Source organism: Aedes albopictus, chromosome 3, assembly GCF_035046485.1.
Source record: "Aedes albopictus strain Foshan chromosome 3, AalbF5, whole genome shotgun sequence".
Classification (NCBI taxonomy): Eukaryota; Metazoa; Arthropoda; class Insecta; order Diptera; family Culicidae; genus Aedes; species Aedes albopictus.
The window spans coordinates 380,835,876-380,863,551 of NC_085138.1; the positions used below are offsets into that span (position 1 = coordinate 380,835,876).

Sequence of the window (27,676 nt, forward strand, 5' to 3'; positions counted from 1 at the left end):
CACTTGAGCAGCGGCCGGCATTTTGGGCACTCTTCGCTATAACTCAGTCAATTTCAAACCAATTGACTTGAAATTTTGTACGCGGCTAGATACACGTATCTCATCGCGTTCTAAAAATTGTGTCACTTGGTTTAGAATTGGCTGAGTTAAAGCAGAACAGTGCCCAAAATAGGACCCCTGCCGAGATGGTTCTACTTGCCTAATTGGAATTATAGTACAAAAGGTAGGGGTTTTGAAAACAATATGGCAGTTTTACCCTGTTTAATTTGCAAGACACTTCTTTCTTTAAATCGTAACACTGTTCTGGCTCTTTTTTATGTTCTTTTATTTTTTTGTAACTTTTTAATATAAAAAGTTGGTACCGATTTCGGAACGCAAGTTGGAAGGTGCGTTCCCCCAACGTACAGAGAGGAAGCGAAGACAAAGTTTTTGGCATAACAATGTTATTTGATCGGCTTTTTATGTCTGCTCTATTTCAACGCTCTGGGCAAGAGAATCGTCATCGCGCCTTGACTTGTCCCTCTCCTTCGCGTTGCTGGTGGATCTCGCGCGAATCGCTTAAGGGTCGGCGATGGTCACCTCAACCTCTACACCGGGTTCGATGTTGATCGAGGTGATCTGCTTGACGATCTCCGATGGCGAGTGCAGATCGATGATACGCTTGTGCAGGCGCATCTGGGAGAAGAAGAGGAAAATTGTCGTTAGAAACATAGTTGTTTGAATTGAAAATTAAACTGATTTTGGGACGAGATTCGAGTGTCTGAACCATTAGAGACTTGAAAAGATTTCGAGGCATCGATCAAGCACTATGACGAGGAACAGTTTGCTCTCGGCGCGACTTTCATAAATGATGTCAATGCAATCAGACATTCACTTTGGTTTATAGTCTGCCTGTTTCGAAAGGGTGAACATAATTTCCCTGAACTCACCTGGAAGCGATCCCAAGTCTTGGAACCCTCACCGCAAGGGGTCTTACGGGTGGTGATACGCAGAATCTTGGTCGGCATGCGGACGGGGCCCTGTGGAAGAAGAAACAACAATGAATTAGTGATTTGGATGTTTATCTCAGTTGGAGGACCACTCCAAAGGATCAATTATTCTATAGTAGAAGTAACTGTTAAATTCCCTCAATCTTACGACCGCTGTGGACGAGCTGGCAATAATTTAGTCAAAGAAATTTGTTTTGCTTTTGCATCTACTTAACTAGGGCAAGGAACAGGTTTGTTTACGTTCGAAGCCCCCCAGGTAAATGCGACCTAATCGTCGTATAGCTGCAGGGACGGTCCATGACTCACCTTGACACGCAGCTTCTGCTTCTTGGCTCCGCTGATCAGATCAGCGCAAACCTTCTCCAGACTGCGGACATTGCGCGAGGTCAGCGTGATGCGAATGCGGTGCACAGTCGCGGCCTCGGCGACGGGCTTCTCAACGTCCTTTCCAGTGGCGGCCTGAAAGCAAGCGAAGCAACACAAAATTAGATTTTCCGGATGCTGTTTCTTCCTGCACATGTGGAAGGATCCAAATCACAACATAACCTAACATTGCTTGCAAGGCAACTTTTCAACAATTTCGATATTTTTACAAACAAAATCTAACTTACGTGTACCGCAAATTGTAAGGAACCATTCTAATTACCATTTTAGCGCGTTCAGATAGTGTCAACTGATATCCTGGTCGAGGTAATCAAGCTTTTTTGATCAGCGCTGAACCAGTCAGAACTTCTCACTTGTAGAGCATTGAACGAAATGGACGAGTCGAGGGTTTGAAATGTCAAACGAGGCGGCCAGTGCTTCGACTGGTAGCGCGCGCGAGAGAGCCCGGTCCGTCACACGCGCCTGAGAGAGGAACGCAAACTTATGCGTTTTCTCTGTGTTTACAAGTGGTACGCAGCCGAAATTTTTGGGCGGTTTTTGTTTGAACGTGTGCGTGTGAACGGTGGAGATCTTTTTGCAAGTGATGTGATTTTCGGACATTTTTTCCAATTATTTCAAAGTTTAAAGATTGTTGTACTGAGATCGTTAAAAAGAGAACCCTTCATCTAAAATTCATCCTAAATCGCTTTTACACACTTCCATCGAAAATAATTAAAAGGTAAGCTAAATTCCGATTGTGAAATCCATTACATAATAGGGAACAAATTCCATTACCCCGAATGGTCCAGTACCTCGAATCCCATTACCCCGAATATGATTTCCCTGAATAGATGATTACCCCGAACAAAATATTTTTAACAGTTGTCAAAGAAAATTCAAGATTGCTACGGGAATTCTTCTAGAGATCACCTTGGGAATCCTTGCAGAGATCCCTTTTGGAATCCTTTCAGATTCCTTTGGGAATCCTTTCAGAGATTCCTTTGGAAATCCTTTCAGAGATTCCTTTGGGAATCCTTTTAGAGATTCCTTTGGCAATCCTTTCAGAGATTCCTTTGGAAATCCTTTCAGAGATTCCTTTGGGAATCCTTTTAGAGATTCCTTTGGCAATCCTTTCAGAGATTCCTTTGGGAATCCTTTTAGAGATTCCTTTGGGACTCCTTGCAGAGATTCCTTTGGGAATCCTTGCAGAGATTCCTTTGGGAATCCTTTCAGAGATTCCCTTGGGAATCCTTGCAGAAATTCCCGTGGAAATCCTTGCAGAGATTCCCGTGGGAATCCTTGCAGAGATTCCCTTGGGAATCCTTGCAGAGATTCCCTTGGGAATCCTTGCAGAGATTCCCTTGGGAATCCTTGCAGAGATTCCCTTGGGAATCCTTGCAGAGATTCCCTTGGGAATCCTTGCAGAGATTCCCTTGAGAATCCTTGCAGAGATTCCCTTGGGAATCCTTTCAGAGATTCCTTTGGAAATCCTTTCAGAGATTCCCTTGAGAATCCTTGCAGAGATCCCTTTTGGAATCCTTTCAGATTCCTTTGGGAATCCTTTTAGAGATTCCTTTGGCAATCCTTTCAGAGATTCCTTTGGGAATCCTTTTAGAGATTCCTTTGGGACTCCTTGCAGAGATTCCTTTGGGAATCCTTGCAGAGATTCCTTTGGGAATCCTTTCAGAGATTCCCTTGGGAATCCTTGCAGAGATTCCCTTGGGAATCCTTGCAGAGATTCCCTTGGGAATCCTTGCAGAGATTCCCTTGGGAATCCTTGCAGAGATTCCCTTGGGAATCCTTGCAGAGATTCCCTTGGGAATCCTTGCAGCGATTCCCTTGGGAATCCTTGCAGAGATTCCTTGGGGAATCCTTGCAGAGATTCCCTTGGGAATCCTTGCAGAGATTCCCTTGGGAATCCTTGCAGAGATTCCCTTGGGAATCCTTGCAGAGATTCCCTTGGGAATCCTTGCAGAGATTCCCTTGGGAATCCTTGCAGAGATTCCCTTGGGAATCCTTGCAGAGATTCCTTCGGGAATCCTTGCAGATTCCCCCAAAGGAATCCTTGCAGAGATTCCCCCAAGGGAATCCTTGCAGAGATCCCCAAGGGAATCCTTGCAGAGATCCGCAAGGGAATCCTTGCAGGGATCTCCAAGGGAATCCTTGCAGAGATCCCCAAGGGAATCCTTGCAGAGATCCCCAAGGGAATCCTTGCAGAGATCCCCAGAGATTCCTTAGGGAATCCTTTCAGAGATTCCTTAGGGAATCCTTTCAGAGATTTCTTAGGGAATCCTTTCAGAGATTTCTTAGGGAATCCTTTCAGAGATTCCTTAGGGAATCCTTTCAGCAGTGGCGTCGCGTAACCTCACTTTTTACCTGTGCACCAATTATAAATTCTTGAATTTTTTGAGCAAATTTGCTTGTAATAATTAGAAAATGACGAGAATAGCTGCTTTGACTCATTTATATTTTGATTTTGATCATAAATCCCCTGCAATTGCTAGTTTTATGGTCGGTGCACAGGTAAAAAGTGAGGTTACGCGACGCCACTGCCTTTCAGAGATCCCTTAGGGAATCCTTTCAGAGATTCCTTAGGGAATCCTTTCAGAGATTCCTTAGGGAATCCTTTCAGAGATTCCTTAGGGAATCCTTTCAGAGATTCCTTAGGGAATCCTTTCAGAGATTCCTTAGGGAATCCTTTCAGAGATTCCTTAGGGAATCCTTTCAGAGATTCCTTAGGGAATCCTTTCAGAGATTCCTTAGGGAATCCTTTCAGAGATTCCTTAGGGAATCCTTTCAGAGATTCCTTAGGGAATCCTTTCAGAGATTCCTTAGGGAATCCTTTCAGAGATTCCTTAGGGAATCCTTTCAGAGATTCCTTAGGGAATCCTTTCAGAGATTCCTTAGGGAATCCTTTCAGAGATTCCTTAGGGAATCCTTTCAGAGATTCCTTAGGGAATCCTTTCAGAGATTCCTTAGGGAATCCTTTCAGAGATTCCTTAGGGAATCCTTTCAGAGATTCCTTAGGGAATCCTTTCAGAGATTCCTTAGGGAATCCTTTCAGAGATTCCTTAGGGAATCCTTTCAGAGATTCCTTAGGGAACCCTTCCAGAGATTCCTTTGGGAATCCTTTCAGAGATTCTTTTGGGAATCCTTTAAGAGATTCCTTTGGAAATCCTTTCAGAGATTCTTTTGGGAATCCTTTAAGAGATTCCTTTGGAAATCCTTTCAGAGATTTCTTTGGGATCCCTCTCAGAGATTCCTTGGGGAATCCTTTCAGAGATTCCTTGGGGAATCCTTTCAGAGATTCCTTGGGGAATCCTTTCAGAGATTCCTTGGGGAATCCTTTCAGAGATTCCTTGGGGAATCCTTTCAGAGATTCCTTGGGGAATCCTTTCAGAGATTCCTTGGGGAATCCTTTCAGAGATTCCTTGGGGAATCCTTTCAGAGATTCCTTGGGGAATCCTTTCAGAGATTCCTTGGGGAATCCTTTCAGAGATTCCTTGGGGAATCCTTTCAGAGATTCCTTGGGGAATCCTTTCAGAGATTCCTTGGGGAATCCTTTCAGAGATTCCTTGGGGAATCCTTTCAGAGATTCCTTGGGGAATCCTTTCAGAGATTCCTTGGGGAATCCTTTCAGAGATTCCTTGGGGAATCCTTTCAGAGATTCCTTGGGGAATCCTTTCAGAGATTCCTTGGGGAATCCTTTCAGAGATTCCTTGGGGAATCCTTTCAGAGATTCCTTGGGGAATCCTTTCAGAGATTCCTTGGGGAATCCTGTCAGAGATTCCTTGGGGAATCCTTTCAGAGATTCCTTGGGGAATCCTTTCAGAGATTCCTTGGGGAATCCTTTCAGAGATTCCTTGGGGAATCCTTTCAGAGATTCCTTGGGGAATCCTTTCAGAGATTCCTTGGGGAATCCTTTCAGAGATTCCTTGGGGAATCCTTTCAGAGATTCCTTAGGGAATCCTTTCAGAGATTCCTTAGGGAATCCTTTCAGAGATTCCTTAGGGAATCCTTTCAGAGATTCCTTAGGGAATCCTTTCAGAGATTCCTTAGGGAATCCTTTCAGAGATTCCTTAGGGAATCCTTTCAGAGATTCCTTAGGGAATCCTTTCAGAGATTCCTTAGGGAATCCTTTCAGAGATTCCTTAGGGAATCCTTTCAGAGATTCCTTAGGGAATCCTTTCAGAGATTCCTTAGGGAATCCTTTCAGAGATTCCTTAGGGAATCCTTTCAGAGATTCCTTAGGGAATCCTTTCAGAGATTCCTTAGGGAATCCTTTCAGAGATTCCTTAGGGAATCCTTTCAGAGATTCCTTAGGGAATCCTTTCAGAGATTCCTTAGGGAATCCTTTCAGAGATTCCTTAGGGAATCCTTTCAGAGATTCCTTAGGGAATCCTTTCAGAGATTCCTTAGGGAATCCTTTCAGAGATTCCTTAGGGAACCCTTCCAGAGATTCCTTTGGGAATCCTTTCAGAGATTCTTTTGGGAATCCTTTAAGAGATTCCTTTGGAAATCCTTTCAGAGATTCTTTTGGGAATCCTTTAAGAGATTCCTTTGGAAATCCTTTCAGAGATTTCTTTGGGATCCCTTTCAGAGATTCCTTGGGGAATCCTTTCAGAGATTCCTTGGGGAATCCTTTCAGAGATTCCTTGGGGAATCCTTTCAGAGATTCCTTGGGGAATCCTTTCAGAGATTCCTTGGGGAATCCTTTCAGAGATTCCTTGGGGAATCCTTTCAGAGATTCCTTGGGGAATCCTTTCAGAGATTCCTTGGGGAATCCTTTCAGAGATTCCTTGGGGAATCCTTTCAGAGATTCCTTGGGGAATCCTTTCAGAGATTCCTTGGGGAATCCTTTCAGAGATTCCTTGGGGAATCCTTTCAGAGATTCCTTGGGGAATCCTTTCAGAGATTCCTTGGGGAATCCTTTCAGAGATTCCTTGGGGAATCCTTTCAGAGATTCCTTGGGGAATCCTTTCAGAGATTCCTTGGGGAATCCTTTCAGAGATTCCTTGGGGAATCCTTTCAGAGATTCCTTGGGGAATCCTTTCAGAGATTCCTTGGGGAATCCTTTCAGAGATTCCTTGGGGAATCCTTTCAGAGATTCCTTGGGGAATCCTTTCAGAGATTCCTTGGGGAATCCTTTCAGAGATTCCTTGGGGAATCCTTTCAGAGATTCCTTGGGGAATCCTTTCAGAGATTCCTTGGGGAATCCTTTCAGAGATTCCTTGGGGAATCCTTTCAGAGATTCCTTGGGGAATCCTTTCAGAGATTCCTTGGGGAATCTTTTCAGAGATTCCTTGGGGAATCCTTTCAGAGATTCCTTGGGGAATCCTTTCAGAGATTCCTTGGGGAATCCTTTCAGAGATTCCTTGGGGAATCCTTTCAGAGATTCCTTGGGGAATCCTTTCAGAGATTCCTTGGGGAATCCTTTCAGAGATTCCTTGGGGAATCCTTTCAGAGATTCCTTGGGGAATCCTTTCAGAGATTCCTTGGGGAATCCTTTCAGAGATTCCTTGGGGAATCCTTTCAGAGATTCCTTGGGGAATCCTTTCAGAGATTCCTTGGGGAATCCTTTCAGAGATTCCTTGGGGAATCCTTTCAGAGATTCCTTGGGGAATCCTTTCAGAGATTCCTTGGGGAATCCTTTCAGAAATTCCTTGGGGAATCCTTTCAGAGATTCCTTGGGGAATCCTTTCAGAGAATCCTTGGGGAATCCTTTCAGAGATTCCTTGGGGAATCCTTTTAGAGATTCCTTGGGGAATCCTTTCAGAGATTCCTTGGGGAATCCTTTCAGAGATTCCTTGGGGAATCCTTTCAGAGATTCCTTGGGGAATCCTTTCAGAGATTCCTTGGGGAATCCTTTCAGAGATTCCTTGGGGAATCCTTTCAGAGATTCCTTGGGGAATCCTTTCAGAGATTCCTTGGGGAATCCTTTCAGAGATTCCTTGGGGAATCCTTTCAGAGATTCCTTGGGGAATCCTTTCAGAGATTCCTTGGGGAATCCTTTCAGAGATTCCTTGGGGAATCCTTTCAGAGATTCCTTGGGGAATCCTTTCAGAGATTCCTTGGGGAATCCTTTCAGAGATTCCTTGGGGAATCCTTTCAGAGATTCCTTGGGGAATCCTTTCAGAGATTCCTTGGGGAATCCTTTCAGAGATTCCTTGGGGAATCCTTTCAGAGATTCCTTGGGGAATCCTTTCAGAGATTCCTTGGGGAATCCTTTCAGAGATTCCTTGGGGAATCCTTTCAGAGATTCCTTGGGGAATCCTTTCAGAGATTCCTTGGGGAATCCTTTCAGAGATTCCTTGGGGAATCCTTTCAGAGATTCCTTGGGGAATCCTTTCAGAGATTCCTTGGGGAATCCTTTCAGAGATTCCTTGGGGAATCCTTTCAGAGATTCCTTGGGGAATCCTTTCAGAGATTCCTTGGGGAATCCTTTCAGAGATTCCTTGGGGAATCCTTTCAGAGATTCCTTGGGGAATCCTTTCAGAGATTCCTTGGGGAATCCTTTCAGAGATTCCTTGGGGAATCCTTTCAGAGATTCCTTGGGGAATCCTTTCAGAGATTCCTTGGGGAATCCTTTCAGAGATTCCTTGGGGAATCCTTTCAGAGATTCCTTGGGGAATCCTTTCAGAGATTCCTTGGGGAATCCTTTCAGAGATTCCTTGGGGAATCCTTTCAGAGATTCCTTGGGGAATCCTTTCAGAGATTCCTTGGGGAATCCTTTCAGAGATTCCTTGGGGAATCCTTTCAGAGATTCCTTGGGGAATCCTTTCAGAGATTCCTTGGGGAATCCTTTCAGAGATTCCTTGGGGAATCCTTTCAGAGATTCCTTGGGGAATCCTTTCAGAGATTCCTTGGGGAATCCTTTCAGAGATTCCTTGGGGAATCCTTTCAGAGATTCCTTGGGGAATCCTTTCAGAGATTCCTTGGGGAATCCTTTCAGAGATTCCTTGGGGAATCCTTTCAGAGATTCCTTGGGGAATCCTTTCAGAGATTCCTTGGGGAATCCTTTCAGAGATTCCTTGGGGAATCCTTTCAGAGATTCCTTGGGGAATCCTTTCAGAGATTCCTTGGGGAATCCTTTCAGAGATTCCTTGGGGAATCCTTTCAGAGATTCCTTGGGGAATCCTTTCAGAGATTCCTTGGGGAATCCTTTCAGAGATTCCTTGGGGAATCCTTTCAGAGATTCCTTGGGGAATCCTTTCAGAGATTCCTTGGGGAATCCTTTCAGAGATTCCTTGGGGAATCCTTTCAGAGATTCCTTGGGGAATCCTTTCAGAGATTCCTTGGGGAATCCTTTCAGAGATTCCTTGGGGAATCCTTTCAGAGATTCCTTGGGGAATCCTTTCAGAGATTCCTTGGGGAATCCTTTCAGAGATTCCTTGGGGAATCCTTTCAGAGATTCCTTGGGGAATCCTTTCAGAGATTCCTTGGGGAATCCTTTCAGAGATTCCTTTGGGAATCCTTTCAGAGATTCCTTGGGGAATCCTTTCAGAGATTCCTTGGGGAATCCTTTCAGAGATTCCTTGGGGAATCCTTTCAGAGATTCCTTGGGGAATCCTTTCAGTGATTCCTTGGGGAATCCTTTCAGAGATTCCCAAGGGAAGGAGGAGGAATTTAAGAAATCTTCCATGTCATACAAAAATGTTTTCGGACTTGCGGCGTTTCTTTTCTTCAAGATCAAGGTTATTCAATACCGGCCATCTAAGTTTTTTTTAGAAAGCACTTACATTACTGAGTAACTCAAATATCACATGGGAGGTGACAGGGAAGATGATGTAATTTTGGTCGAGATTGATTAAAGTAAGAGGAGAAACATCATGGAGTCCGCTTAGTCTTTTAAGTTCTTGCAAGTTTCAACACAACGAATTTGGTTTGTAAAAATCACTTTTATTTTCATTGAAGATAAAATGTAGGATCCTAATTGCTAGCGTATTTCTTTAAATGTAGTTTTTTTCTGTTTTGTTTTCACAATTGGTTTCATCACAAGTAACACATTTCCTTCCAGTTTTTTTTTGTTCACACATTGTCACATCGTCTTCTCCATCAAGAAATGCTGCACATTGATTTTATGTTTTTTTTTTAGGAATTGAATGTCCATTCATTTGTATTCAGTTTAAATTTGTGTTTTGTTCCATCTTAGCAAAGAAGTCGAATACTATTAGTTTGAATTAGTTTACCTTTTACGTAGGAATTCCGAAGAGAATTGTGTATAAATAGAGCGTTGCTTGATATAATCTGACTTATAGCCTAAGAAGTGTTCTGTTTGTGAATAAATCTACCGAGTGCCTGTTTCTATTGTTTTATGCTGTTGTTGTGGGTATTGATTTGATTAAACATTCGTTTCCAAGATTATTGACTAAAACGAAGAGACCAGAATCCGATTGGTTTGATGCCGTAACGTATCGGGTGGAGTTATTTTAAAAATAAAATAATCTTATTGTACAATTGTAATTTTGGTAAATACATAAAATATAACAGTAAATCAACATAAACGATCAAACTTAGCATAACTAAAAACATTTTGTCGTTGGACAACTCCGGACTAGATCGAAGGAACATGGCAAATTTGGTATCGATTAGGCTCCACTCGCGCCGTTCGGCATCAAGAACATCTATTAGTAACTACTAACGCTAATAATTGTTAAAAACACGTACATATAATGTGTGTATGATAGTTATGGCAAAAACGAAGGAAGCTTGGTTCGTTCTCATAAACGGGTTTCCACGTTCGATGAATCTTTCTAGCTCGTGTTCCGGATGCCCTCACTGAGGTTTCCGAGGTCCCGTGCCGGCTGGCTTCGGACAAGACTTCCAATGCCATCGGCACTCAAATTCAGGGGCATCGCCTTGCAGCGTTTTGCATTCCGGTGCATCAGATAGTAGGATTTGTGTTTGAACAGTTTGTAGCAAGTGTCGCACTGGAACAGATTTGCCCGATTGTGCATGGCCTGATGTTTGTCGTAGTCGTACTTCAGTTTGAAGCTCAGATTGCACTCGATGCACTCGTACATGCGTGGTTTTCGTGGGATTTTGTGCGTTTCCGGTTCCCGAATCGTGGTGCTATTGTGATGGCTGCGGATGTGCAGCCGAAGGGTCGATTTGAAGTTGAACACCTTGGAGCAGATGACACACTTCAGATCTGACGAGGTGTCGGACTCGTCCCGACCCATTTCGGTAACTACGAGCGTACCGCAGGCGGCATCCAGCAAGGGGCTACCCGGTGAGGGGTAATCGGAGTTTTCCGGCCCACCCGGTGGTTGCTGGCCCCTGGGAACCACCAAGGGTATGATGCCCAGGGTTTGGTGGCTCTGAGCGCCGGTTTCGCTGTACATTTTGCTGAGCATTTCGTAGTAGGCATCCTCATCAAAGTTGTAGCCCAGTTTGGCACGACAGCTACCGCAGAGGGGTCCAATTTTGCCATTGGAGGGGGTTACCTGAGCGGGGAAAAAGAAAACATCTTTTAATGTTTTATTGTTTTATCTTTACAGGTTTCAAGAAACGTCGAGAAAAAGGATACCTGTGATCTGTGCATCATTTTCAAGGTTAAAACACACCGATGTAAGTGGTAAGTTTTTAAATAATTTTGCCATCTGATGTTCGAATATTGAAATCAAGGAACTTTTTGAAAGTTTATGGACTCTCGTAAGACTAACTAAAGCGAAATAATTTGCCATGAACTTTCTAAAACAAGAAGCAGTAAACACCCGCATTCTTCATGTGCTGGTAATTCCGTTCAGATGTTCAAAACCTACGCAGATTAACTTTTGGCAATCTCAGGCCACTCGTCCCATCATATAATTTTGTCCTTACACAATTTACCGTACACCTTTAAATATGCAATCAAATTGATCTTACGGGCATGCTGGAGCAAAATAGAAACTCTTAGAAACGTGAAAACTGCGATTGAGCGACCGAAAACATGAGGAGCCAAAGCAGCAGCTCGTCAGAAGCTCAGACGGACAGAAGCTCCATTATTATTTCGTGGATATATTGCGTCTTAGCCAGAAATAGTCATTCCTAGCATTAGCAAAAGTGAATCCAATGAAAAATTGTGCGACACTGTTAAAGGAGAGGATACCCGGAAATTAAAATTTATAGACATGACACTAAACAAACAGCATGGGAAATTTATGAAAGTATGGACACCGAAACGACCCAATGAAACATATTTGGATTTCACTTGGAAAACCTGTTCCAGCACAAGTCAAAAGCAGTCAAATTAACGAACGCTGCAGAAAACCGCAACACAATTAATACATCGTAAAACAAATTTTTCAGGAAAAAGTATGGAAGCGCTAAAATGTCGACTATGTAGTTCGACCATGAGTTTGACACTAGAACAGTATACAGCAGAGTGAGGAGAAGAAAGAGATGAAGTACGTGTTCATGCCGTATATTGCGGATCTCAGCGAGAAGTTTTCAAATCTTCTTATACACCGCATAAGTCTGACACACCAGACCCGAGATTCCCGAGATGTGACACGAACGAAGGAAAAGTCTACGTAAGACAAACAGGAATGATCCTCAAAACGAAAATAAACGAACATAGAACCAACATAAGGAAAAATGAAGCCAAGGCAGGAATAACACATCATCATATTGACAAAAGACACTTCATTTCGACCAAAAAATATTAAAGAAAATATAGAAAACCAGACGAGCAGAACTATATCGAAGAACCTATGTTCCAATGACAATAGATCAACAATTGGTCGTAGTGGAAATGGTCCCAACAGGAAAAAAAATATGTTTCAATGAAACAAAATCATACAGAAGTTGACCCATAGCAAATATTGACACTACGCAGGGACGGGATCGAAATCTGTAAACAAGTGAAACTAGCATCCAGCATGTCATCGCAGTAGATACAAGCAAAGAATCTCATGACACCATGTACCACCGTGGTCGCACATGTCTGAAACCACAGGCGAGATTTTTGAAGAAACCGCCAATAGCTAATGTCTAAGGCACAAATTATACCCATAGATGACCGACGTTGAACCCGCTGTAATCTTGTTATCTATGCTATAGCAAATAATTGCAGACTCACCTCGATCTTGGCAATTTTGTACACATTGTCTACGATTCGCTTCAGCTCTTCCGGTGATTCGGTTTCGATCGATCCCAGCTCGTCGAACGGTAGCAAGCACATGATACACTTCCGGAGGACCAATCCCAGTGGTTTATCTTCATCGGCGGTGTCATCGCCTTCATCTTTCGCTGGATGGGATGTAGTCCTCCTACAAGATAGAATGCCCACCCCCACAACATCCAAAAATTATCAAAGTATCAAGGCAAAAAGAGTCTTCTTCTGCTTCCGTATGTTCACACACTCGCACTGTCGCCTGGATTGCGTCCCGCTGCCAAAAGAGTAAAAGAGAAGGCACTACACCGAGCGGCCCGGTGCTCCCCAACAAGTGGAAACGAAACAATACGCATTACTGGCGCGCACACCGCCGTCTGTATACAAATTGCAAAGAACGGCAGCACACACAACTAGGGCACGCGGAGAAGGTGCAGAGAAGGAACAGGAAAGAACCAACCGAATGAGCAGCCCAAAGCGAGTGTGTGGAGAGAAAATTGATTTCGACATCTTTGTTCTCCCAACTAGCGGAGGGGGCCTTGCTGGAAAATTTTCTTGCCACCCGAATTTTCCGACCTACCAGGAATGGTGCTGCTCCACATCCATCACCGGCAGGCTGGAGCGCGCCACGGTAACGATTCTACGCTGAGTTTGACTAGTTCAGGACGCTGGATGGTTGGTAAATAAACCACGAAGTCACACACACGGCACTTGCGAAGCTCAGCACTGCTTGTATACTTACAATGACATGGTCGCTTTTTTCACATAAAGAAAAAAAGTACGGCTGAAAAAAAAACTTTCGCTTTTCTTTCCTATTGGAAGAAAGAGACGTCGTAGGGTTCCGATGACAGATTTGGCTTTTTAAAAAAAGCGGGTTTATGCGATTCTGCGCACTGCGTTCCGGCATGAGGCCGAGGAATACAATCGCGCTTTCAATGCTAATGAAATTATATTTCGATCAACAATGGCTTGGTGGGTTCTGCAACGGGTACTGATGTTTTTTTTATGTTGTGATTACGATATTTTCGGATGAAGAGTTCAGTAGTTCTTAGAAGTAGCAGTATGTTATCTTCAAAAAAAACATACTCATTTGTATTGGTCAGGATAAACCTCAATGATTGGTATTAGACAAATATGGCTTGAATGGAAATGCTTTGAGAGATTACATGAGCATGTGTCGTATAAAAGGCGTCCACATGTCATGAATCCGTAAACGTCTGCCTCTGGTAAAGTAAGGAAGTGAAATTAAAGATTCATAGAACTAATAAAGGTACCAAATATGTGAACGAAATTTTTCGAATAAATTCGGATAGGGCAACAGACATCGTGTATTTAAACTTCAGAGCAAAATGGTGTGGTTTGATTGCGAGAATTAATCATATACTCGTGAAGAAAGCACGTAGTATGCCCAACGATTCGCAGTTACCAAAACAGTTATGGGAAGAAACATAATCAACGGTAGCATATCTTATCAACAGGACTCCTTCAAGGATGAAGCGAACAGGCACTGGGCTATTAGGAAACGTATAGCAACGATCAGGATCATCCTTGCGGTAGGCGTCCGCGAAGGCCTCTTTCACCAGATGGAGGTGAAGATCGGCTCCCTTCGTGGTGAACTGAAGGAAGTCATCTACCTCAGTGCTCCAGATAGTGTTGCAGCATCACCGGGGATGGCGTGGAAGTGGCGAAAGGCACTGTATGGCGACCTCGAGCTGTTGTTCAAAAGTTCACTAGCCAGATCAAGAAGCTGGGCATTGTTCGGTCGAAGAGGGATTACTGCATATACGTGGAGTACCAGAACGGAGACCTACATCATAATCTGCGTCGATGATCATCTCATTGCGGCAAGAATTCTGTGCAGTTGACTTCTGTATTTGGCATGACCGATTACGATGAGTTGCGGCTTTTTCTTGAAACGCGAAACGACTACAACCGTAGTCGAGGTACCCTAAAACTGCAGCTGGGGTCAAATATCGAAAAGGTTCTTCATCCTTTCGAAATACAAACCGACTAGGACTCCGAGGACCGGAAGCCATAACGGTAGCTGCTCTGTAGCCTGATGTACATACGTCATGCTCGACATGCATCAAGCCGGACGTGTATTATTCCGTGGGTATCTCGGGCGGTTCCAGCAAGATACGTCGACCACGCACTGTAACGATCTGAAGCGAGTGGTACGCTGTCTCGGCGGCACAAAGTTGCGGGGCCTTCATTACCAGATGAAACTTCTTGTGTGGCTTCGTGGTCGTGCGACTAAGGTCACCAAGCCTTTAGTCGCATCGTGCTAAGGAGCGCGGGTTCGATTCCCGCCGCAGCTGTCAGGAGAAGTTTTCGGCTGTGCCACTGGGCGTTACATGTTAGTTCGTTGTCTGGTGTCGTGCTTCCTTCAAAGAGCAAATAGCTCACTGGAAGCATTAAACGTGTCCGTGTCTTAAAAAACTCAAGTAGAAGCGCTAGTCGGTTATGCCGACGCCAGGCGGCCGATCTGCAGGACCGAGAATCGTTGAGCGTATGCGTCTTCAAGGTTCTCCACTCTACTCGGTCCATTGCTGCGTGTATTTTCATGGGTGGTTTTATTTAATTCGAAATGTGGGAAAGCTTTGGAAAGCGTTCTGATTGATGCCTTGATGACAGTGGCAACCCTCCAAGTCCTCCTTTTGAGATTCCACAGGAATCTCTACAAATTTGTTCCAGTACTCCTTCAGGAGTTTTATGAGGAATTCCCAGGGGATTCTTGATGATTCTCCGGGGGTTCTTCCAATAGTTTCTTCTAAAATTCCTAAAGCTATTTCGTCTGTGATTCCTCCAAGACCTCTTGTCAGCATTCTTCCAGGAAGTACTTCCGAGATTCTTCCAGAGATTTTTTTCAGGGATTTCTAAAGGAATACCTTCTGAAATTTTACTTCAGGAATTCGTAGATTTCTTCATTCTCCAGGAATCCCATCCTAGATTCTGCTAAAAGTTTATATTGGAATGTCTTCAGAAGCTTTTATTTTACTTCCAGAAGGTATTCTTGTGAATTCCAACATTTTTTCCCGGGATTTCCTTCGGAATTCCTCAGGAGTTCTCTGGAGTATTGCTTCAGGAATTCATTCCGAGATCCCTTCAGAAACTTCTTCAAACACTTTGTTAAGGATTCCTTCCAGTAATTATATGCGAGATTCCTTCTGGGATTTCTTCAGAAATTATTTTCGAGATCCTTCCAGGAATCCTACAAGAATTTCTTTTAGTATTCCTCTTAAAATTTTCTAAGAATTTTCTACCAAGATTGTATCAGAAAGAACTTCTGGGATTGCTTCAAGAATTCCTCCGGTAATTCCACCTTCTACCGGGATTCCTCCATGAACCTCTTCTGGGGTTCCTCCATCAGGAACTATTTTCTGGGTTCTTTCAGGAACTCCTTCCGGGATTCTTTCGGGAGCTCCATCAGGCAATTCCTCCTGGATTTTTTTCTGGACTTCTGTCAGAAGTTGCTTCTGGAATTATTTCGTAAATTTCTTCAGGAACTTCTGCCGGGATTCCTTTTGGAACTCTGACTGGGATTCCTCTTGGACCTTATTTCGGAAAGTTCTTCTGGAATTCTTTCAGAAACTGCTGCCAGGATTTCTTCAGGAACTCTTTCCAGGATTCATCTAGGAACTCTTTTCTGGTTTCCTCCCAGAGCTGCGTTTGGAATTCCTGCCGATCCTTCTGGAACTCCTCTGGAAGTTCATTCTGAATTTTTTTTTCAGACGTTTGTAATGAATATCCTACAGGAGTTTATTAGGGAGTATTTTGAGATTCTATAGGATTTCCTTGAGGAAGTACACCAGTAAGTTCCTTCTGGTTTTCCTCAGAAGCTACCTGTAGTAATAGGGATTGAGCAGAGAACAGTAAAATGAAAAACACACTAGTTTCTGTGTATATGAAACGGCGATATAAATCCTGCGATCGCCCACTGCTAGAACGACTGAGTGGGTGACAGAAATGATCCACAAAAAAAGCGGTTGAAAGCGAAAAGCGTGTTGTGCTCGAGTCAGTCTTTCGACGAACGCGGAAAGTGACGCATCACTTTGAGCAGCAGCAACAGCAACCGAAGCAAACGATTGTGATTTGACACGACTTGGCCGTCGGAACGTCGAAGGCAAGCTACGAAAAAAAACAGCTTCTTCGAAGTGAATGGTTGTCGGCCCGCAGTGAGGTTTCAAAGAGTTCTCCTCACTGCGACTAGTCAATCAGTTTGATAGCTGCTCCGGTCACGACAATTGGCGCAGCATATGCTCCAAGAGAGAGAGAGAAAAAAAAAATGACGTGAGTATCCACGAAAAGTGCACTGAATATAAGCAAACTGGCGGAATGGACAGTTTTACTCGATTTTTGTACAGTAATCAGGCGCGAAAAAGGACTGATTTACTGTCAAAAATGTGGCAATCTGGCGTGAATTTAAAGGACAGATTTGCTAAAATAAAAGATGAAAGTTAATAGCAAGCTGGCTCTGAATAAGGACAGCTTTGCTTGGAATAAAATCAGTAATCTGCACAGTGATCTGGCGAGAATAAGGACTGATTCACTGTTTAGAAAGTGGCAATCTGGCGAGAATCTGAAGGACAGATGTGCTTCCAAAAAAACAGCAAGCTGGCGAAGGAAACGGACAGTTTTGCTAGAACAAAATTGAAAGAACAATCTGGCGAGAATAAGGACTGATTGTAAGAGAGAAATTTGCAAGCTGGCATGTGAGGGGCAGTTCTGCATTAGAAAACAATAAAATGGACGGAATATGGAAAGAAAAAAAAACAGATTTTTGAGGAAACTAAGAAAAATCAAAGATTTGAAGTGCAATGATATTGAGCGAAAGAAAAACGATATTTCTGAAACAAAATAAGGTTTTGGAAGTTGAATGAAAGTACATTATAATGAAATACTTGTGACCAGTGCGTAAAACTATTACAGAAGAAATGCAAATGAAGGCGTTCCAATCATCTTTTGTTGCTGTGATAGATTGTCTTGACAAACACACGGATTGTGACGTGGTTGGTAATTGAATCGCTGATGTTGACGATTATGGTAATGACGGTGGTAACAATTATTTTCCAAAATTCACGAAAAATTTATTTAAAAAAAATGTTAAGCAAACTGACGAGAAGAAGGACAGTTTTGCCAATGTAATGTAATGTTATCTGACATAAAGAAGAATATACTGTAATAGTAAATGAAATTGACGATCTTTGGTGAAGCTGGCGTGAAGGACTGCTTTGCAAAAATAGTGATCGGGCAATCTGATTTCAGGAGGACAGATTTGTTATGAAAGCTAATAAATCTGGCAAAAAAATGCAGAATTCCTAGTAAATTTAAATGAAATGATTAGCTAGTTGGCGTATAAAAGGAGCTTTGCTCAAACAATTACGAGGCAATTAGTTATGAAGATTCGAGAGACACACATTTGCCAATAGAGAAATATGAAATCTGGCGAAAAAAAAAACAAGATTTCAAAGACAAAAAGATTACATGCAGGTGGCATGGGAAATGGGAATCGGATTCAAGATCTGATTGGTTAGGCCATTGAATTGAGTTGTATATAGTCAGTGAATGGTAAAAAGCTATTGAAAACATTCTATAGAATTGATGCATTTTATATTGATATGATCCGTGGAAGAAAAGTGGCGACATTAATATTCATATGTGGCTAAATAAAAATATTTGGGAACAGCTCACTGGCGTAGTGTACGTTTTGAGTCAAAAGTTACCCTAATGCCAAAGGAGGGTTAAAGGAGAATTTCAGAACAGAGGTGGAAATAAATTATTATCAAAGCTATTAATAACATCGAACTGTGTGAGAGATAAGTTAACAAGCAGGTGTGAAAGGACAGTTAAACAAGAAAAAATTAACGCAAACTAATGAGTGAATCAAGTATTGGTGGATAAGATAATAAGAAGGCTAGCTGCCATGTGTGGTTCGACAGTAATGGTTATATGAAAAAAGTAAGAAAACTGACTTGTAGACAGAAAATATTTTCTGAATAGTAGTGTCAAAGAAACTCAAGTTGGTGCTTAGTCATGGAAAAGTATCGAATTACTCTGAACAAGACTATAGCCACAATTATCACCGAAACTTATCAGTGATTTGGTTGACGTTGGAAGGGAACCATTTTGAATTAGCATAACAACGCTACATGAAAATGATGAAATGTTTGTTTTAAAAATGGAAAGAAGTAAACAATACGCTCTTTTAATCGTTGAACTAAGTAAAACAAATATTTTTCTACTGTGTGTTCTCTGAGATTCTAATTTGTGCAGAGCCTGGAAAGCTCCACCAAAGATAGAATGGCTTTTATAAGACGTATTTTACAAATTCAAGTGTAGTTGTAGTCATTTAAATAGAGCTTTATAAAAAAAAGCAAATTTAGATTTGCTGAAGAAGTTGATTATTCTGAGAGGTGAACCAGCGTCTGGCTGAAAGCCTCATTAATAAAGACAAAAAAAAAGTTGATTATGATCTGTTTTATGGTGCCTCTGAAGCCCGACAAGCTCCACCATAGGTAACATAGCTGAACATGAAATTGAATTAGTACTTGTAATAGAAAAGCAAAAACGAATTTAAGTTCAATTAGATAGATAACCGGACCGTTTATGGATATTAATTAAACAACTGGAATGTTTCTGATTACAATCATACATTGAAACTATAAGACTCACAAACAATAGTGATGGTTTGAAATGATGACGAAGCCACCGGCTTGTATAAAACGTATTTTTTGTTCCTTTCATACAAGAAGGTATAAATAAATCCAGATGTATTAAAGAAGAAGATCTGATTTCGTGATAATTTGATGCTTGATTTTAATGTGCTCGAATTCTGTTCTATTCAATTATTCTGAGTTTGAAATTTAGATTTATTAAAAAAAAACGTCTATTATTGCATCAATTGCACCGTATTCGACCTCCTGCAAACATGTTTTGTCCCACCACAATATGTTCCCACCAGGTTTAGCATACATTGGCTCGTTTCGCTTCTAAAATTTTTTGTCGGTGGTGCATGAGATAATCGGTGTGTTTACTTGCTGCTTCCTTTGTCATTTCCCGTGTGAACATATAGTTTGATCGTCCGAACATTTGCACGATAGTCTGAAAAGCAAAGCAAGATGCAATATGATGCTCAATGAATACTTTTGGCGCTTGACAAGCTCCATCCCAGGTAACATGTTAATTATGATATGATTGGAACAGTGAATCAAAATTCAACCATCGCGCAACAATAATGACAATGTCGCAACCTGTATTTGTTGCGACAAACAAACTCATGCGACATAAGTTTGTCCCAACTTGAAAATAATGGGATTAACATCGTACACCACGAGTTTAGAGATTTTTAAGCCTTGCATTGCGATTTTCGAACGGTAACTTCGAGTCGGTAAACACTGCAACTCTGGTGAAGCTCTATCATCAAACAGTTTCGACTTTGGGTTAGTAATAATTGATTATTCACGAGTTGAAAAGTACGCAACAAATTCAGCTTCCGTTTTGTCTGCAACAAAAAAATTCGAGATCATGTCATTATCTGTTATCAGTAGGGATAAAGAGTAATCGTCGCACCTTCTTTATTGCTTGTTTTGTGCCTCTTTTGTCTGACAATTCTCTTCACTGGATTGGAAGAATGTTCATTTTTTGTTCTGATCCTGGCAAGTTCCAAATATTTAAAATCAGCCATTATGATGGGTTATGTGAAAGTTAGTATAAGACTTGAATTGGAATTTGTTGAAACAGTTTCAGAGTTATCTGCTTTACGGATTCTTCTGTTGCCTGGTAAACTCTAATGAAAAAAAACAAAAGGCAAATCAATTTTTAAGATATAAAAAATGGCATTAGTTTACACATATTTTTTATTATTGTGCCGGAATTTGAAAACTAGCACGACGAATCCAAACCGCCAGAAATAATCATTTAAATAGTTTGATTAGAAAGCAAGGTAGCAGACAAACTTACACATCGATTTGACGAATTTAACGTACGATGGATTCTCTCTTGCGGTTAGTGTTGTTTATTTCGATAATTTTGACAATTCTTTATTTAAAAGATTTATAAGAATTTTGATCAGATGGTTAAAAATTGAGCTTTTCGATGAGCTTTGAATCTCGCTTTGAATATGAAATTGTTCAGAAATTCATTTTTAAAGTTTGTTCAGATCGTATGGAAAAGTCCTTTGAAATTGAATGGAGTTTCCGGGAGAGCCGGGCTGAATTTCCTGGGAATTCATTTTTGAAGTAAACATGGAGATCGTTGTGGAATACATGGTGTTTTTTCCATTTTAGTGCATAAACTATAAAACATTAGATTTTTGTGAAATTATAAATCGGAGAGTAGGGGTGAGAGGAAATGTAGTAATAGGGATTGAGCAGAGAACAGTAAAATGAAAAACACACTAGTTTCTGTGTATATGAAACGGCGATATAAATCCTGCGATCGCCCACTGCTAGAACGACTGAGTGGGTGACAGAAATGATCCACAAAAAAAGCGGTTGAAAGCGAAAAGCGTGTTGTGCTCGAGTCAGTCTTTCGACGAACGCGGAAAGTGACGCATCACTTTGAGCAGCAGCAACAGCAACCGAAGCAAACGATTGTGATTTGACACGACTTGGCCGTCGGAACGTCGAAGGCAAGCTACGGAAAAAAACAGCTTCTTCGAAGTGAATGGTTGTCGGCCCGCAGTGAGGTTTCAAAGAGTTCTCCTCACTGCGACTAGTCAATCAGTTTGATAGCTGCTCCGGTCACGACACTACCCAGCAAACAATTCTGCTACTTCTGTTTCTTGGGATTAGGAGAATCTCGGGTGAAATTCCTGGAGGATTCCCGGAACTCCATGAGGAATCCCGGAAGAAATCTCTTGAAGTCCCAGGAGGAATGCTGATAGGAGTTCCTGAGATAGAACCTGTTGAGAATCTCAGAAGAAACTGCTAGAAGAACCCCTCAGGAAACTTTAGAAGGAACCCCCAAAAAGTGTCTCAGATATAGATATAGATTCCCTGGGGAATCACAGAAGGAAATCCTGAAGAGATGATAGAACTAAAATGTGGAAAAAAGCCCTGAAACAAATTTCTAGAAGAATCTAAGAAACAAATGCTGGGGTGATCTTGGAAGGAACTCTGGCAGAAGGTCTTGAAGGAATCCCAGACGGAACACCTCTTTAGAAATCTCAGAAGAAACTCCTGGAAGAACCCCAGAAGGAACTGCTGAAGGAATCCCTAATAAACTCCCGGAAGAATCTTATACAGAACACCCTGGAAATCCAAAGATCAATTTACAAGTAGGGGTTATAGGTAATATCAATCGCAAGTTCTCTGTGAACATTTACAGAAATTTAAAAGCTTACCTATTTAGCTCATTTTGAAACATTTCCGTGACTGTAGTATTTCCTGAAAGCTAAACTAAACTTTGCGAGCTATGGCTTACAGAACAGATATTGATATTGAAAATTAAAATTTTTTTAGTGTTTTATATTTTTACCCATCTAGGTGAACCATTTCAAAATAGAAATCGATAACAAATACTTGTTAATGGGTGCTTTCATATTTAGCGTGTGGGGGTGAGTTAGAATAAAAAGCTGACTTCTTTTTGACATCTAGGTATAAGGGTGTAAGGAAAACATAAAAAACCTGAAAAATATGCTTTCTGAGAGAATAATGAGCGATTGAGCGTTGCTTCAGTGCTTGTTTGTTTTTGTATCCTTCCATTCATAGCAAGGCAATTTCTTGCCGCCAAGGGAGACATCGGTACGAAAAGATATATAATACAATAACAATAACAAGGTACACTTTATCAAGATTATTTTATTAATTTAGGTATCAAGATTAGGTAATAGCATTTCTGCAGGCATAATTAGTTTGTTTTAATTGTAGATCTCGATTCAATGGCAATTTTTGAGAGTACCCAAATCGTCGTTCAACTACTAGAAAGTGGTTTTTATCTTTCTGTATCATTTTGAATGTAGCTGCAAAGCATTTTTGGTTTTCTGTAAGTTCAGATATAGTAGTGCTACAAGAATAGAATTACATAAATCAATTTATAATTTTAGAAAGACGAGAGGAAGGCATTTCACATCTGCCACTTATGCCGGGATAAATTGCCGGCCTTTCATCACTTTTCCTGTCAAGTTAAGCGGCTTTATTCTATGGTTCCTTTACCGACAAAAATTGAAATGGAGCATATTTCGAATGTAAATGATACATACTTTGTTGAGAATGAACCTCTGAGTATCAAACCTGAAGTGGTCAGTTCCGAAAGTGATACTGATAATGAGACCGATCAACCGGTCAACGAAGGTAGTCCGGCTGATGAGACTCTGTACGGCCGTCCACCTCTAGCTTCAATCACCGATGAAGACATTCGCTTACTCTGCGACATGAAATGTCCCTTTTGCTCGGAACAGTTTGAAAAATATGACCTACTCAAAACTCACTGCCGCCAAGTCCACAATGAGAAAGGATACGCAATCTGCTGCTCTAGTAAACTTCATACGTTCAAAAGACTCAAGGAGCATATCCTCGTGCACATTGACCCTACTGCTTTTCGCTGTAACATTTGTGATAAAAACTTGACATCAATGAAAAATCTAATTCGCCATCACAACGCACTACATCCAGCTGGGGGCGACAAAACGTACGACTGTGAAGTGTGTTCTAAAAAGTTCACCGCACTGTACATGCTAAACGATCACGTAAAGTTTGAGCATCTGCGAGACCAAAAATTTGGGTGTCCTCACTGTTCAAAACGATTCATCAGCTCCAAGAGACTTTCCGATCACGTTCGAGTCATACATGAAAAGGTGACCGGAATGACCTGTGACATATGTTCGAAAGTGTTCATGGGAAAATGCAATCTTGATAGGCACCGGTCTACACATTCGACCGTCCGGGTCAATTGTCCAATTTGCCAGCAATCGCTGAAGAACGAATGGACCTTGCAAAAGCATCTGCAACGACACCGTGAGGCGACAATGGATCTCAAGTGTGAGTTCTGCGACAAACGGTCGCCGAGTCTACACGCCCTAAGGCAGCACATCCAGACGGCTCACATCCAGGAACGAAACCATCGGTGCACGACTTGCGGCAAAACATTCAAGCGATCGACCACGTTGAAGGCGCACATGTTGATTCACACGAACGAGTTGCCAATTGCTTGCGATTTGTGTGAAAAACGATGCCGAACAGCGAGCCTTCTGCACGGGCACCGAAAGAAGTACCATCCGGAAGTGTTTGAAAAGCGACAGCAGCAAAAGTCGATGGCTACGACGATTAATTTGGAGTAGAAATATACAATGTTTGACCTTAACAAAAAAAATCCTAAGATTGTTGATGGAGACGTGGCCCCATTCTGAAGACTAACATTTAATATCTTCGTTTTTTGCACAGGTCCTTGAGATTTTTTTCCAGAAATCCTGGAGACATTCTTACTTACCTTGACAGCTTGTTTGCTGCAAAGTAACTTTGTTCCAATACCGAGCAAAGTTAGTAGAGCGTCATCGATCAATCATTACCTCAGCACTAATACCTCAGGTCTCCACTGTCTCTATCCATAATCATGTACTTCATCTTGGACGAGTTTATCGTTAAGTCTATCCTCGCTGTCTTCTGCTTCACAAGTTTCCTCCCCTACTGCCCTACGATGGACGCTGATGAGATCAATTAACCTAATCGAAGATTTGCTGCTGCTTCCTGGAAAAAATATCGTATGCGTGAAGTATCTAATTAGTTTTGCCGAAAAACCCTGCCAAAGCTCATTTATTTTCACTGGATCGTACGCTGCTATAAGATCAATGAACAGATGATAGGTCTGGAAGTTATATACCAGAAATATGTTTAGGATCATCTGCAGGTTAACCATTTGATCCGTCGTTGATGCCTCCAAGGATTTCTTACAAGACTCCTTCCGATTTTTTCCACGTTGTTTTTCTTGATTTCTGAAGTCCTCCCAGAGATTCTTCCGGATTCCTATTTAGAAAGGAAGTCTTACCGGGATTCTTCCAAAATTCCTAATATTCGACTGGTTTCTTCTGAAGTTTTTCACGGGGATTCTACAGAATTTCTTTCCAGAACTGTTTCCAGAGGTTTTCTCGATATTGATCCCATACTGCCGTGCGCTGCACAGTTGTTCCAAATTGTATGGGGATCCTTATGCTGCAACTATGCTGCACATGTCAGCACAGACTCTCATGGAATTTTCACGGAATTTCTCCTGCGTCTTGCCCAAAGATATTTTCTGAGATTTCTGCCAAGATTTATCCTGAGATCTCCACGAGAGTTTCTCTCGGATATGGTCGCGGAATTTCTTCTAGAGTTTTTATAGGCATTCCCCTTGAATATTTTCCGCGATTCCTTCCGGCATTCGTCTTGGGATTTCCCCAGAAGATCTTTCCGGGGTTTCTTCCAGAATTTCTACAGAAGTTATTCCTGGGATTTATGCTAGAGGGTTTTTGAAGGGCGTGAAACTTCAAGCATTTGAAGGCAAAAGAGCTTTACGCAAATCTACAGGATTTCCTCCCGGGATTTCTTCCGAAGTTTTTCCGAAGTTTGCGTGAGCTTTCTTCTGGAGTTTCTTCCTGGGTTTCCACGGGAGTTACAGCTTTGATATTTCCTAAAGGTTCACGCGGGGTTTCTTTCAAAGTTTCAGTTGAAATTTCTGTTAGAGTTCTCCCGGGACTTTTCTCTTTTATTGGCCTAATCAACAGGCCGGGCTATGATTTTTTCTTCCTTCTGAGATTTCTTCTGAAGCTGTTGCTGATATTTTTCATAGAGTTCTTCCCGTTTTTTGTTCACTGATTTTTCCAGGCTTTTCTGCGTAGTTGTTTACCGGATTTGTTGCAGTTAAACACCTGAGATTTTTCGCGGACTTTTTCGAAATTATTCCCAGAATCCCTACCCGCAAATGTTTTAAGATTCTTTATGCTAGTTCAGGGATTCCTTATATCTCCGGAGATGATTTACGGAATTTCTTGTTAGAAATTTCCGAAGAAATATCGGAAAGAGTACAAGTGAAATCTTGCGAGAAACTTCGCAGAAACTTATTCGAAATTTTTGGTAAAGAACTTCGGAAGAAATCCTGACAAAAACTGAGATATCTCAAAAAACAGCAGTGGGAGCAATCCCAGGAGAAATATTAAGGAAATTCAAGAAGGAACTGTGTAAACCTGTAAGAGAAATCCCGTAAATGAGTCCAAGAAAAATATTAGAAACCCACCTGGAAAAAATCTCTGGAAGAACTTCGGAAAAAATCCCGAGAGAAACTGTTGGAAAATTATCCCGATAAACCACAAGGATAAATTGCAATCGGAGCTTTGCATAAATTTTGGAAGGATCTCCGGGAGGAATCCAGCCAGAAATTGGAGCATATCGGGAAACCTTTGGAAGAAATGCTGGGATCAACTCTAGCAACAATCCCAAAGCAGGGATGGGAACACTCACTTGCAAAGAGTTACACTCACTTGCTATGTTCTCAGCCCAGAAGCGTGCGATCAAAAAACAATGTGTGGACGACTTTTGCCTTTTGGTTTTATCTATAAGTTTGCCGAACAGAGTAGGAGTCGAACACGCTTACCAAAGCCCTAACAGAGCTGTGAAAGCGACTCTCCACGAGGTGAGTGTAATTTACTTCACCTTGTGGAGAGTTGCCTTTGCAGCTCTGTCACGACTTCAGTATGCGTGTGCGACCCCTGCTCTATTCTTTTAGATAAAACCAAAAGGAAAAAGTCGTCCATACATTGTTTTTTGATTGCACGCTTCTGAGCTGAGAAAATAGCAAGTGAGTGTAACTCTTTGCAAGTGAGTGTTCCCATCCTTGTCCCGAAGGAACACCGAACAATTCTCAGAAAGATCTATTCATACGTAATAAACCTCTGGATGAAAACTTTGATAAATTCATCAAAGAACACGTGGGATGAATTCTGTGAGAAACTGCGAGAGAATTTAAAGGAGGAATTTTGATAAAAATCTGATGATGAATTCGGCACAGAAAACAAACACCCAAGTTCAGTTTCAAAACTGTGTAAGTCAATCAACGGTCTGTTAGAATTTCATGTCTTTTGGAAAGATATTTTAGGTGCAAATATCGAAGCAATTGGCCTAAAAGAATTCTGAGAAAAATCTATAAATATTCTTTAATCGATTTTTGGTTTACTCTCGAAGAAATTTTGCAAAAAAAAAGTCTAAGAAGAATGTGCGATTTGGTTGAATTTCTTGGATGATAAACCTTGCGCATTTTCCTTAAAATATTTACTAATTTTTAGGACATTTCTGTAGGTGAAAGGCCATTTTTTTTTTGAATAAAACTTTTAACATCCCCTTTCGGAAAAACCTGGGAAACTCAGGGAATTTTATTTCGTCTTATGAGTATTGTATTTTTTACGAATAATCAGACTTTGGCGACGAAATTGAACTCGCACTAATATGGTACTAACCTAGGTGCTGCGAATAGAAACGGTTTTATTTTTCAAGCTAGCTAACACACACCAACACACTCCCGGCACACAGCTTGTAAACACGCACGAGCGTTCAATTTTCTTGCAAACACCTCTCTTAGCGCAGTTGTCAAACATGCCGTCGCGACGCTGTTCGGAAATGGTAAACATGATCAATCCACCATTATTCCAGTTTTGTTTTCGTGTGCAAAGTTTATTATTTTCCATTCGCGATGGAAATTTTGATGGATAGTTATTACAAAATTAGCTGAAAAGGGTTCAAAACAATGTTTATCCTTCTCCTCGCTTTCCAACGGATTGACAGCGGCAAATGGAGATATCGTGACTACAGTTTTGATTATATCCGCAGCACCTAGATAACAATACTCTTCAATCAAGCACACAGGTACAACAAGGTTTAACATAACCTCTATCTTCAATGTTTGGCTCCCAATGTTTGGCTCCCGCAGAGAGAGCATATTGAGTCAGTCCGCGATACTCAGGTACTAACCTAACATTTATGACACATTTTCGCCTTCTTTCCCCGATTCAGGCGAAACCAGCTGATTTTGTTATGAAAACATAAACAGCTGGTAACCGAGAACAATAAGGATGAACGTAAACATCGGTGAACCAGCTGATTTTGTTGTGTAAACATGACCAGCTGGTGGGCCGAGAACAAAAGACCTTAATGGTAAACATTGAGACGGCCGGCGAAAACTTTCACATTATCGGGCGAGTTGCAAAAACCCTGCGACTGAGATTGACAGCGAAATCGAAAGCGAAATATGAGTACGACGAAATTTA

The 27,676-nt window shown here is 41.6% G+C and overlaps 3 protein-coding genes across 5 annotated transcripts; 1 reads left to right on the forward strand and 2 right to left on the reverse strand.

Annotated features, from left to right (window-relative positions):
* Positions 1 to 308: 308 nt before the first annotated feature.
* Positions 309 to 1,794, reverse strand: LOC109399105 (small ribosomal subunit protein uS10). The gene is made up of 4 exons (XM_029875274.2): positions 1,636 to 1,794; positions 1,296 to 1,448; positions 930 to 1,019; positions 309 to 675 (listed from the first exon to the last, which is right to left on the reverse strand). The coding sequence occupies exons 1-4, from the start codon at positions 1,636 to 1,638 to the stop codon at positions 559 to 561; spliced, it is 363 nt and encodes a 120-aa protein (XP_029731134.2). The 5' UTR covers positions 1,639 to 1,794; the 3' UTR covers positions 309 to 558.
* Positions 1,795 to 9,230: 7,436 nt separating this feature from the next.
* Positions 9,231 to 13,241, reverse strand: LOC109399564 (zinc finger E-box-binding homeobox 1-like). Its single transcript, XM_062855806.1, has 3 exons — positions 13,028 to 13,241; positions 12,415 to 12,604; positions 9,231 to 10,798 (listed from the first exon to the last, which is right to left on the reverse strand). The coding sequence occupies exons 1-3, from the start codon at positions 13,051 to 13,053 to the stop codon at positions 10,106 to 10,108; spliced, it is 909 nt and encodes a 302-aa protein (XP_062711790.1). The 5' UTR covers positions 13,054 to 13,241; the 3' UTR covers positions 9,231 to 10,105.
* Positions 13,242 to 22,063: 8,822 nt separating this feature from the next.
* On the forward strand, positions 22,064 to 23,780 carry LOC109399563 (zinc finger protein 235). 3 transcript variants are annotated; one of them, XM_029875273.2, is made up of 3 exons: positions 22,064 to 22,259; positions 22,317 to 22,431; positions 22,493 to 23,780. In XM_029875273.2, exon 3 carries the CDS (start codon positions 22,589 to 22,591, stop codon positions 23,723 to 23,725), a length of 1,137 nt encoding a protein of 378 aa, XP_029731133.2. In that variant the 5' UTR covers positions 22,064 to 22,259; positions 22,317 to 22,431; positions 22,493 to 22,588; the 3' UTR covers positions 23,726 to 23,780. The 3 variants fall into 3 exon arrangements, with proteins under 3 accessions (XP_029731133.2, XP_062716079.1, XP_062716078.1); XM_062860095.1 differs by having other exon boundaries at positions 22,064 to 22,226; positions 22,301 to 22,431; XM_062860094.1 differs by having other exon boundaries at positions 22,064 to 22,226.
* The last annotated feature ends 3,896 nt before the right edge of the window (positions 23,781 to 27,676 follow it).

What these genes read in the sequence shown, in the direction of transcription:
- LOC109399105 (XM_029875274.2), bottom strand. An exon ending in AGCAGAAGCTGCGTGTCAAG is followed by an intron (nt 1,020 to 1,295) that starts GTGAGTCATGGA and finishes CTTCTTCCACAG; the next exon opens with GGCCCCGTCCGCATGCCGAC. An exon ending in AGACTTGGGATCGCTTCCAG is followed by an intron (nt 676 to 929) that starts GTGAGTTCAGGG and finishes TTCTTCTCCCAG; the next exon opens with ATGCGCCTGCACAAGCGTAT.
- LOC109399564 (XM_062855806.1), bottom strand. Translation starts at nt 13,053, where the DNA reads ATGGATGTGGAGCAGCACCATTCCTG. An exon ending in GTGGAGCAGCACCATTCCTG is followed by an intron (nt 12,605 to 13,027) that starts GTAGGTCGGAAA and finishes TCTATCTTGTAG; the next exon opens with GAGGACTACATCCCATCCAG. An exon ending in ACAAAATTGCCAAGATCGAG is followed by an intron (nt 10,799 to 12,414) that starts GTGAGTCTGCAA and finishes TTCCCCGCTCAG; the next exon opens with GTAACCCCCTCCAATGGCAA.
- LOC109399563 (XM_029875273.2), top strand. Translation starts at nt 22,589, where the DNA reads ATGGTTCCTTTACCGACAAAAATTGAAATGGAGCATATTTCGAATGTA.